Source organism: Camelus ferus, chromosome 14, assembly GCF_009834535.1.
Source record: "Camelus ferus isolate YT-003-E chromosome 14, BCGSAC_Cfer_1.0, whole genome shotgun sequence".
NCBI lineage: Eukaryota > Metazoa > Chordata > Mammalia > Artiodactyla > Camelidae > Camelus > Camelus ferus.
In genome coordinates this window covers 20858831-20871511 of record NC_045709.1, presented here as the reverse complement: position 1 = coordinate 20871511, position 12681 = coordinate 20858831, and the positions used below count along the sequence as shown (strand labels likewise).

At 42.1% G+C, this 12681-nt stretch overlaps 1 protein-coding gene across 1 annotated transcript in view; it reads right to left on the bottom strand.

Moving 5' to 3' along the window:
• Window positions 1-627: 627 nt before the first annotated feature.
• The window catches only part of USP12 (ubiquitin specific peptidase 12), a 68654-nt gene continuing 56600 nt past the window's right edge, over window positions 628-12681 (bottom strand). The window contains exons 7-9 of the mRNA XM_032496410.1: window positions 7264-7461; window positions 5116-5194; window positions 628-3788 (exon numbers count right to left, since the gene is read on the bottom strand). Of these exons, the coding sequence (XP_032352301.1) occupies window positions 3687-3788; window positions 5116-5194; window positions 7264-7461 (379 nt within the window). The 3' untranslated portion in view covers window positions 628-3686. The remainder of the gene's footprint in view (window positions 3789-5115; window positions 5195-7263; window positions 7462-12681) is intronic.

The window sequence follows — 12681 nt, the reverse complement described above, 5'->3', positions numbered from 1 at the left end:
AGGACATCAGACTTCAGGGACACGCTGTCTTCAAGGTGAACATCTTTAAAAAATGTGGAATGCTGGGCACAGGGCCTATCACACTCAAGTCAGAAAACAGAACGCAGTCGTCAGCTCCCACGACAGTCTGGCCCCCCCATTTCGGCGTTTACTCCGAGACACCCCTTCAGAGACGTGAACAAACCAGAGTGCTTCCCGGCCAGGGTTCCCAAGAACGGTGAAGCTTAAAGAAATGGTGATTGAGTCCCTCAACAATGAGGCGCCCTTCAGGTTCTCAAGCTCATGAGCCGACTTTACAGGAGGAATTACTGCCTGGAAGGGAAGAGGGGCACCAGGGACAGTGACTTTTAAGGTATTTTGTCCTCTAAGAGTCCGTAACTCTAAATCTTTAAATTTGGGATTTTCGGAAAGGCAGTGCTACTACACAAAGAAAATTGAACACAAGGTACGTGCTGATTAAACACAGGCATGTATGGAATGCTGTCCTACACACATAAGATACGTTCTGGGAAAATCTCTTTGGAGAAGAAAAGTGAGCAAAAGCAGTAAGACAATTTCCAAAGTATATACTTCTATTTCGCAAACGTATTTTAGGAAAAAAGGAAAAAACACACAAAACCCCACAAGCACAAATAAACCAACTTTAATAGATATTATTTTGTATTTATATAGCGCCTTCTTCAAGAACCTTAGATGCTTTACAGACATTATATCTAATTAATCCCCACAACAACCCTGTGAGGTAGGTGTTACTCCCATTTTACAAGATTGGGAGACTGAAGCACAGAGAGGGTAAGTGACTTGCCCAAGGGCACACAGGCTAAATTCACTGAAGAGCCAGGACCTGAGTGCTTTAGCCTCCCAGCTCCCAGGTAAACACCTCATGAGAGAATCTTTAATGAAAAGTATCTTCAAAGGAAGTATCACGAGTAGTATGTTATGAAGGTGAGGTCTTCCTACTGCCGTCAAGGAAAGAAAACACCCTACACTGATGGTTAGAGGCAACAAGACCCATATATTACACACCCCCTTCCCTTTGCCTAAAGTCTCACAGCTCCTGTCTTGAGCAATCTTCTCAAGTTTCCAAGACAGAAGCCGTGTGACTTAGAAGCGAGACTTAATTTAGAATATTTACTTTCAGTTATGATAATTTATAGAAATTTTTCTTCCAATATACAAAATATGGGACAGCCATCCCAACAAACATGTACACCGCTAGACAGCACTCAGCCACCATGCACAACGAGACCCGCCCCTCCTTCCCGGCAGTCAACCTCCACACAGCCTCGCGGCGCGCTCTCTGTGGGCCACTTGCCTTCCTTACTGTATCTACATCCCCCCCCCAACCCTAACCCTATATATTTTTAAAGTATACTGAGTTTCTGACAAACTTCAAAACATTTTACGTAGATGCAGCTGCACCAAGAGTAAAAAGTAAATTGGGAACCATCACCCCAGAGCCCCTCCCCCGACAGGTCAGACTGTTAAACAAGGTGTAGGTATGAACAGTGTGCGACTACCATGGAACTCAGTAAAAATGCTATAACTTGCTTTAATAGGAAATTTAACCTTGGATTTTACTTTACTGTATATATATTTTTAATGTGAAATGTAAAAACAAACAGCACAGTATCCCAATGCTGTACCTTTATGCAAATGACTTCATCTATCTTTCTCACACGTGCTGCAGCCCCAGTGCAAGTGAAAACTGGTTCAGCTTCCCGTACTCCTCACCTCTGTACTGAAACAAAGCTTCCAATTCCAAGGCAATTTTAAGCCCTCAAAATAAAAAAATGCATCCATCTCTGCAGCTATGACCTTGCCCACACTCTCGGCTGTGATTCTGTGTGTAATGTTGGTATATCTGGTGGGCCACGTGGTTTGTACAAAACCAGTCCAGCCAGGGTAAGGCTTTAGAAACTGTATCTTAAAAAGCAATCTGTCAAAATACATCATATTTTTCTCCCGGCACATCTGTTTAGACAGCCCAATTAGCTAAGTGACCCTGTTGAAGATCTATTCACGGAACGAATAGGTGAAGTCATTTCCTGAGCTAAAAGATACAGATAATAAATGTTAATAATAGCAGCAGACAAAACATTCTTTTTTGTTGTTTGTTTCTGAGATTCAACAGTATTAGTAAAATAAGTTTAGAAAATTACAGCAATTTGAAAAAAAGATTACTGCCTGAAAAGACTTGGATAAAGAACATCGAAGACCTGACTGCTATTCTTTTGACGATATATTCAATTATTTTCTGCAAGTTACACTCGGCCACTGTCAGGCAACTTACTGATGCATGGAAAGGGTCAACTGCAATGGCTGACAGACATTTTACATCACGTATATTACTTCCTCAAACCCCCAACAGAATGAAGGCTTTGCAAACACAAAGTTGAACTTCTGAGCACCCTTCCGGTAAGATTTGTAAAGGTGGGAGGGAGAACAAGGACTTGCTTTCACAGTCCTCCTGGTCAGCCTCGTCAGAATGTCCTCCTCACGGGGTCTGCTAGCTCCGCCGGCGCTGGGGTTAGGAGGGCTCACTGCCTTCCAGGGTAGAGAACACACGGAAACAACCTAACTGCCCTGACAGCGATTTTCAGGACGTGGCCTCAACCTGAAAGAGTGTTTAAGAACCCTCAAGGCCCGCCCGCCAGCCCCGCGCCAGGGCTCCTCTGATCGCTCCCACGGCTACAGGGGATTTCTGATAGTTGTTTATTTTACTGAAATTAAAGCAGAATAAAATGACTGACTGATAACTAGGACAAATATTTAGCCAGAGATATCAGTTCCTCCTGAAAAAGAATATTTACCTCCTCTCACTGCAAGTTTTCTTAAAGTAACTTACAATTTAAAATAGAGTTTAAAATTCACCTTAAAAATAGAAACAAACAAAAGGATTAGTTAAACTGACAAAAACTAATAAAAATATGCTCAAACTTACTGACAGAATCGTGGGCACTTCATACAATACTTAGACTCTACCAGTTTTAAGTAAAATAAATAAGGAAAAAAATTATAATTACAAAGCCAGTCTTTCCCCTTGGGGAAACAAAAAGCCACTTTTGACCAATTGTTCCCTAGATATACATACACTGTATATTATTATAAGCTTCTTCAGAGAAGCAAACGTATTTGTCTTCCTGACACTGGATTCTAATACCTGTTAGCTTCTTTACATCAGGAAGGGCAACTGCAAGTGTTGGGCCCAAAAGTGTTTGTGGTTTACGCTTGAAAAGACCACCTGAAACTCCTCCTCTCCGTGTTCAACCCAGGCAAACACGAGCCAAGTGTTCAGTGTCACCTCCCGCAATCATCCGTTCAACCTCGCACAGACTCCTGCTCTTTCCGCGGCACCCCAAGGAGTTCGATCAGTATTGGTGCAATTAAGGAAGAGAAAATGCATGTCAATTACTGGAAGGCTGTTTTACAAGAGGAGCTGGAATCTCTGATTTCGCTTCCTTGTTGCATGGAACTGCGCAGACAGCAAGATACCTGAGCAAATCAATCAACTACCGTGATAGGAAGAGCCTGCCAAGCCACAGCCTTTGCTTTATTGTGTGCAAAGTGTGCCACTGCCCCCTGAGCTTCCTGCATTTCTCTTTGCGTGAAAAATCAGTGCTTGATCCTTTCCCAAACAACCAGAGAAGAAATGAGGCAGAAAGTCTCTCTCCGTCACGGTTCCCTCAGTCCCGGGACTGGTAGAAAAGGATGTAGCCAGACTCAGAGTTCTTTGAGATATCTGAGGTCAACCCGTAGAATTCTTCAATAGCTTGTGCATCTATTTTCTGCGAGGGAAAACACACACATTAGTATAAAAATGACCTCTGTGAACTGCTGAAATCCAGTAAAATCTTCAACATTTCTTAAAATAATGCCTTTCATTTTCTCATTTATAAAACAGCTCTGTACAACCAGAATGGCTAAAAGATGGCTGATTCCCAGTGCTGGCGAGAACACAGAACGAATGGAACTCCTGCATACAGCCGGCAGGGATGTCAAACAGCACTGACACTGGGGAAAACGTTTAGCGTGATTTTCAAAAGCTGAACATTCAGTTACCCTCTGATCCAGTGATTCTAGTCCTAGATATAGGCTGAATTATAGGAAACTACTAATTGTCAACCATTTGGAACCTACAAAAATGGCAATTTCATATGGTCCAATCTAATGTATACCCCAAAAATGAGTGCGTATATCCAGCAAAAGACTCACACAAGGATAATCGAGGTAGTTTTATTTGTAACAGTCAGTAATAGACAGAAAGCCAAATTTCTAACTTGGTACATTTGTACCATTAAATTACAAAATTACAAAGCAGTAAGAAAGAACCACTACTGCAGGCAACAAGAGTAAGAACTGTATTGACATTATGATGAGTGTAAAAAGCTAGACACAAAAGCAGTCACACTGGATGAGCCCACTTATATTCAAACACAGGCAAAATGAATCATAATAATAAAGCTCAAAATAGTGGGTCCCAGGGGGTGGTGGGGAAGGCACGAAAATGGCGGGTATGGACCAGCAGGAGGAAAAGGGGAGCTTTCTGCTGGGGTGTTGAAAACATACCACATCTTTTGTTTTTTTGTTTTTTTTTTTTTTTGGTGGGGGGAGGTAAATTCAGGTTATTTATTCTTAGAGGAGGTACTGCGGATTGAACCCAGGACCTCATGCATGCTAAGCATACTCTCTGCTACTTGAGCTCTACCCTCGCCCTAAAACGTACTACGTCTTGATCTGGAAGGTGGCTACGTGTGTGTGTGTGTGTATACACACGTGTGCATCCACGTGTAAAATTTCAAGTTGTTGCTTAAGATTTGCATACTTTACTGTGTCTTACAGCTCAATAAATTATTTTTAATAATGATTTTTTTTAAACTTGCTCTGTTGTTGAAAGATTTCCCTTCTTTTACTCTAAATGTTTTCAAAGACAGCTGACCATTCCAGCACTAGGACTGGAAGTAAGAAGTAAGAATCATACCACAGTCTGAAGACCCAGACACCTGTCTAACTTTTATCACCTGTCCTTTGCAAGTGAGAAGCTGGTAGAAAAAAGTGAAGAGCAAAATACACACACAACTTCCAAGAAAAATAAGAAATCAGAAAGCTACTTACTTCTACAATGTCGTCATCAAACAATAACCAAAAGTCATGACTCTTAACTATTGCAATATAATGGCCTCGATTGGGACCACTGAAACAAAGAGAAAGAAAAGCTCATTTCACACAGTGTTTACCAATATTTCTCTTCTATGCCCTACATTTCATGTTCTATAAAGGAGAAAAACTCAAACAGATAAAAATACTCCTTTTCTGGTCTTTCCCCCAAAGATTGAGTTACGCGGATGTGAACTGGCGTTCAATTTTAAACACCAAGCAACTGGCTCTCACTTTGAGGGCTACAGCCAGTGTTCTATTTATACAGAGCTACACTATTAATATTCTTTGCTGCCTTTTAAAATTATTATTTTTTGAAGTAATTTTCACATTTGCTTTTATGAAAAATTTAAATAAAAACTTCTAGCATTTTGTGAGCAGAGCATGCTGAATTAAACTACAAAACAAGGCAGGAAGAACTATTTCTGAGTCTTATTCCCTTGGCAATAGTCTTCCTCTTAAGGAAGGATCCCACACGATGCTTGAAAAAGTAAAGATACCGAATCCATGCTTCAAGTTCAATCAAGCTTGAACTTCATAAACTTCTTTAAACAAAAGACTTTTTTAGTATTATTAGTGCTATACTTAAGTATTTAACCCTTAACACCATTATAATTATTATAATAGCCTCTGAATCTCATTTTAAACAAAGCTGGAATACAGAAATACAGAAATGTGTAAAAATAAAGGTGGAATTATTTCTCTTACAAGAAATTCTTTATAAAGAACATGTCAAAGATTGTAATCTCTCCCAGTTTAAGTATGACTCATTATAAAAGCTGATACATTATTTTTATTAAATTATAATTCTATCACAATTTTATTATAGAATTTGAAATAATTTTCAACAAGTTATTCTTTATGATGAATACTATTTTAAAAGTAGCAACCTCAGATACTAGAACAAGCCACCTCCAAGTTTCATATGTCTCAGATCTTTGACCCTGTAGTTGAGTATCTGAGGTGACAAAATGACACAAACAAGAGCACTTTTTCACTACAGAGGAAAATACCTCAAAACTTAAAAAAAAACAGAAAAAACAAAGCTTTTAAGCTAAAATAAACCTCTGGTCTGATCATTGCACCAAGGTTCTGTAAGTTATCTGATACTGTTTTCCTCTGCTCAGATGTCATCACTCTTAGTTTAGAAATTGAATGCTCCAAAAATGGAAAAGAAAGGTTATTACTGATGGTAAGAGCCAGGAGCCAGGCTGACACGGACCACGGAGGTGACAGACTAGGGCAGGAACCGACTCCCTCCGTGCTGTGCTGAGCAGAAAGCTGGGGGGTGGCAACTGAGAGGCTGGGGTGTTTTCCGTTGGAGAAAACAAGCTGTTAGTACAAGCTCCCCCAAACCCAGGGGAAAGCCGGAGGGCCCTGTTTCAAAGTTATTACAGGAAATTCTGAATAGTCAAGGAGGACTGCGTGTTCCAAATATAAACGCTATTCCGGTCTGAGAATTTTTTGAGCTATTTTATAAGTTAAGATCTACAGAGTGAGACAGTACACTAAACTGGCTAGCAGGAAATAAACACACGGATTCATAAAACTAGAGAACTTGACTTTGAAGATTATCTCCAAAGCGTTTTTAGTGTTTTTCACAACCATTAACATGATGAATATACCCAATCAATCTCAGAAATCACTGATTTTGTAAAATTTCTTTAAGCAGCATTGCTTTGTTTTGTTTTGTTTTGTTTTGTTTTTTTACCGACAATCAAGAAAAAAAAGGAAATGAAAAACAGGACTTAAAAATTCTCAGAGTAATATTTAAATAATAAGAATAAAACATCAAGCCCAGACAATAACACACTATATTCATATATAAAACTTAGAAGGAGGAAATGGTAAGATGTTTCCTATCTGAAATAAACTTATCTTAGTGTGACAGCACTGAAGGATACAAGACCCCTGAAAGGCCCACACTGAGTCCCCGTGAGTGTCCTGAACGCGCACTGCCCTGCGACCCAGCACCCCCCCGACGAGCATCTGCGCCCACAGACATCCTTGCGGCCTCACAGCATCCACCCCCCCACCAGCATCCACCCCGCCACTGAGCATCGGCGCCCAGGAGCAGCCGCCCGCCCCCCCCCCAGCACCCCGTACCTTCCACAGTGAACCACGACGGCAACGAGGTCGTACATTCTGTCAGGATTGGTTGCGTCGCCTGAAGTGTTAAATAGACGAAGTTCTAAAGGAAAAACTACTCGGTAAGAAAGTTTTGTGTATCGATGAAGTTGATCCATGTATTTAAATCTTTTCAGATGCAGAGCTAAAATCATGGGCAGCTTTTTAACTTTCATCCTATTAAAATAGACATGAAAACAGAATTTCACATGAGACATTCGCCATGTCCTTAAAAGAACTGTCAAACTTTATGATTCAGCTGACAGCTGATGGTCAGTTTTAACAGCCCAGCACTGCCCACTTTTGCATATTTCCACCCATTACTTTTACACTGGGAAAGCAACACTCCACAAGTCTTCAGATGACCCCCAAACCATCATCACCACCAAAGCACATCATGTGAGGCAGCACTCGGGGTGGCTCTGCACAGTCGGAGCGGGACAGTCCTCTGTGGAGAAATCTGCATTTCTGACATACGGGTCCCTTACACTAAGGCTAAATGCACGTGAAGCCTATGGCTGGTGGAGGAAAAACCAGCGCCTGAAAGCTGCTAATTCCTTTGGATGTGAGGGGAGACTGGGATCCATCTGTCCTATTCATCTGTATCATTCTGAAGACTGAGAACAGCAGACAGCGAGAAAAGCATTAAAGACCGTCCCACTGAAGGCATCTGTTTGCCAGAGGTAAGACACAGCTCCCCCCTACAGGTGCTGCCTGCATGGGTCCTGGAACAGCCTGGAGCCCTTCCAACTGCCCCTCCCGGGAGGCCTTCGCTGCCCCACCTCACCTCACAAGTCTCCCCTCAGAAGACTCAGCTCACACGTTCTACCTTCTGGTGCAAGTAACTGTTCTCCACCCTCCGTCCGCACTTCGCAGATCCATTCTGTATCTGCGCAGTTTATTACACTACAAAGTACCTAGATGATCATGGGTCTTTCTCTTCTCTCAGGGCCGGGACTCTGGGCGGACAGCAGCCATCTCTTTCATTCTATTTCTCCACTGTGAGCAATAGGCCTGGCACATAGCAGGTACTTGACGAACACTGCAGAACTGAATCCTGTATTTGCTCAGTGGAGCAAAACACTTTTCATAATTTATAAAATGAAGTTTACTAAGCTACTGCCTCTAATAAAGAGAAAAAAACTATTTTATAGCATTATTCTAAATCTGCCTCCTACAGATCTTAAATGTGGTGGGGCCCCTGATTATTCCAGAAGGATTCACTAGTCCATGAACCTGGCCTCTGGAAAACATTAGTGAAAATAAACGTAAACACTCAGTCACTCCTGGAAAGCGACCCAGCAATACGAATTCAGAGCTTGTGCAGAAGGAGAAAAGGGAAGCTGATTTCCTGCTCCAAACACCAGTTCCACTAACACACTGAAGAGCTTATAGGATGCTGGTTTCCTTCCACTCCAACTCACATGGAGAGAGGTTGCCTGAGGGAGCTTCTGATCCCTGTCACTGTTTTGAAAAAAGTGGTCTCAGAAAGTAATGTTTTCTACAACAGACAAATATGTTACAGGAAAAAAAGGGAGGACAGAGAACTTTTTTTGTTTTTAGTTAAAGTTTGAATTAGACATTGATTTTTACCTTCTGTAAACTGACTTATAAATCCATTTTCTATTTAGATTTGTTAAATGGCACTTATCCACTACACAATGATTAAAATTGGGATGAATTTATGATACACATTTTCTGGTTTTTATATCTTTAAAACAATAAGGTGTACTCATTTTGCACTCTAATATAAGATGTGTTTACCTTTCTCAATAATACCTAATTATAATTTTAAACTATTTTTAAAAAGTAGAAAGATGGAAAAAGACAAACACTAACGGCCAGCTGAGCTGGCTTTGGCTGATGTTAATATCGGGCAAAGGAGAACTCAACAAGAGTGTTACCATAGGTAAAGGACATCCCATAATGATAAAGGCCAATTAATCAAGAGGACATAATCTTAAAAGTACATGCTCCAAATAAAAAAGCCTCAAAATCTGATGGAATTAAAGAAATAAACAGATAAATGGACAGAGTTAAAGTCTTTTACAGACTTCTCTCACGAACAAAAAATCAGGACTAGGGAAGCTACGAACAACCAAATGATGGATCTAATCAACATTTATGGAACATTCCATCTCAAACTGAAGGATGCAAGCTCTTCTCAAGCACAACTGGACATACCAATGTGCTGGACAATGAAAGAAGTCTCAACAAATTCCAGAAGACAGAAATCACAGAATATGTTCTCTGACAAAAATAAAAAACAGAGAATATCTATAAAACCCCTGAAATACAGAAACTAAGCTATATACTTCTAAATAATCCACAAAGAGAAAAAATCACAAGGGAAATTGAAACAGATGTTGAAATGCATAATGCAAATATGACACGTTAAAATTTGTGAGGACACAGCTAAAGCAACATTTAGAGGGAAATTTATAGCTTTAAACATTTAAATTAGAAAAGAAAAGGTTTAAAATCTAAGTTTCGACCTTAAGAAGCCAGGAAAGAAGGGGCTAAAACTCAAAGTACACAGAAATAATAAACTAACAAAAGGGAAACAAATCAATGAAATTGAAAACAAAAATAGAGATTCACAGCATTAAAAGCTATAAAATTCTAGCAAGGGTAATCAAGGAAAAGAGAAAACACACATAGTATCAGAAATTAAAGATAGGCTGTTACTACAGATTCTGAAGTGCTTGGGAGACTATTCAGCTTAAATAAAAAGGAATGAAATGTTGATACATGTAACTACTTGAACACATCTCAGGGGATTATGCCCAGCGAAGAAAGCCAATCTCAAAAGTTAACATACTACGCACACACTGCAAGATACCATTCACATGGCACCCTAACATGACAACACCACAGAGACGGAGCCGAGACGCGTGACTGCGGGGGGGGGGGGGGGCGGGCGGGGGCAGCAGGGGTGCTGCGTGTGGCTATTTAACAAGGGAGATGGGACAGCCCTTACCTTGACTGCCATGGTGGTCACATGAACCCGCATGGGATACAACGGCACAGAACTACACACACACATGTGCACACACACATGAGCAAGACTGGTGAACCGTGAGTAAGGCCTATGGGCTGGAGCGAGGCCGGTTCCCTGGCTCTGGTCTTGTCCCATCCTCATGCAAGATGACGCCCGTGGGGGACTCTGAGGAAGGTGGTACACTTATCTCCTGACTTCTCCCTGTGCCACGTTTACAACTTCCTGTGACCCTAACTCATTTCAAAATAGTAAGTTAAAAAATAAAGAAAGCAAGCTATAAGGAAATATTATGAATAACTTTATATTAGATAACTTAGATAAAATGGACAAATTCCTTCAAAAAACACAACTCACCAAAACTAAAGCAAGAAACAGCAAGGTGGGGGAGGATACAGCTCGAGTGGCAGAGCGCGTGCTTAGCATGCATGCGCTCCTGGGTTCAACCCCAGTACCTCATTAAAAAATAAATAAATAAACCAAATTACCTCCCCCCTAAAAACAGATAAATAGATAAATAAATAAACAATAGTCCTGCACCCATTTGTAATAAAAAACCCTTCTTTTCAAAGGAAACAACTGGACCAAATCACCTCCCTGGTGGGTTCTAGCAACATTTAAGAAAGAAAACCTGTCCTGCACAAATTCTTCCATCAAAGAGGAGAAGGAGCGACCCCCGCAGGTCGCTGGGGCCAGCGACCACCCACCACCAAACACGGCGAAGGGCCACAGGCGGGTGAAGCTGCAGAGCAGCACGCCTCCTGACGGTCCACAGACGTGAACTCCCTCAGCAAAACGAGAGCAAACTGAATCCAGCAATACAGACCCACCTGGTGATGCAGTGATAATTATACTAAGTGTACTGATAATGTTTTTCCTCAAGTTGTTTTGAAAAATCAGTAACAGTAAAAATAAAGCATATTTCTTTATACTTCCTAAAATTAACAAAGTAATAATAAACATGTAAGGGGCATTTAAAAAAATTAGTACAGCATAGGTTTCCTCCCAAAGAAAAGCACCATCACCCCAACTTAAATTTCCCAGAAATGTTAGCTCTCTGCATCAACCGTATGCTGAGCAATGCGATTTTTAAAAACAAGCTTGTCTTCTTCCAACCTAATCAGAGTATCTGTCATGAGGCCAGGTTTCAAACTCAAATGACTGCAGCGGCACCACAATGGGGTGGAGGGAGAAGGGCGACGAGGAAGCAGGTGTTCCTACTCCCCGGAAGCAGACCCTGAGCCCAGACGTCTGCCTGGGATTTACCAAGGCGGTGCTCCTGGGGCGGGCGTCAGTCTCCTGCCTCAGGCACCACCCACCCAGGGCAGCTTCAGCTGAGCCCCACCGGGAAACCCCGGACTACGAGCTTCCCTGCAGATGTCTCTGCAGGCTTCAGACTCTGCTTAGAAAGACCTGCTTGCACGGGTGGCCCTCGGCTGGCATCTGGAAGTGTGATCTGGGGAGTGCGCCCACTGTCCCCCAACTGGGACAGGACTCTTGGAAGCTTGCTGGCTTCCCTCTGCTGACTGTACTCCTCACCTTTCCCTGTAAGAAATCTTAGCCGTGAGCACGACTGTACACGCTGAGTCCCGAGAGTCCTTCTAGTGTATCACCAAATCCAGCACCGAGTGGTGCTGGGGACCCGACACAGGACAAAATTGTGCACCATTTAAACAAGAACACAGCACCACTTTTGTGTGACTTGGCCCCAAACACACAGCTTGAACCTGATCATAAGAAAACATGAGACGAACCCAAAGAAAGACATTCTGCAAAATAACTCATCGCTTTCAAGTGTCAAGACAAAGAAAGTCAAGAAGAGACTACAGAACTGTCCTGATATAAGAAGACTAAAGAGACATGAATGCCAGATGCCGCCTGTGGGTCGGGATGGACATTTTCCTCTACAGAGGATGCTCCCGGGACATCTGGGGAGACTAAAACAAGGCCTGCGGTCCCAGGAACACGTCAGTGCTGCTTCCTGGCCTGGATGGACAGGGTAAGGGGAAAACTTCCTTGCTGGCAGCAAACAGCTGCCGAACGTCCACGGTCACGGGCAACATGGCAGGAACTCCCGCTCAAACGGCTTGGGGTAAAAGAGTGCTCCTGGCGCTGCCCACGCAGCCTTTCAGAGTTTGACGTTGTTTCAAAATAAAAAGTAAAATAATCAGGATGAGGAAGAAGAGTCCATTTCCCGACACCAAAACACAGTCTTTGTAATAGTATCCTAAGAGGGGGCACAAAATCCCATGCAGGAACGGGCGGAAACGGGCTGGGGGCTGAGCAAAGTGCTTTCCCCTCTTCCTTCCTCGCCGAGAAGAAGTTCACATAATCAGGGAAGCTTCAAAGCAAGCATTTGAACTGTGCTGGCTTATGCAGAAAATCACCCGAGGGCACAG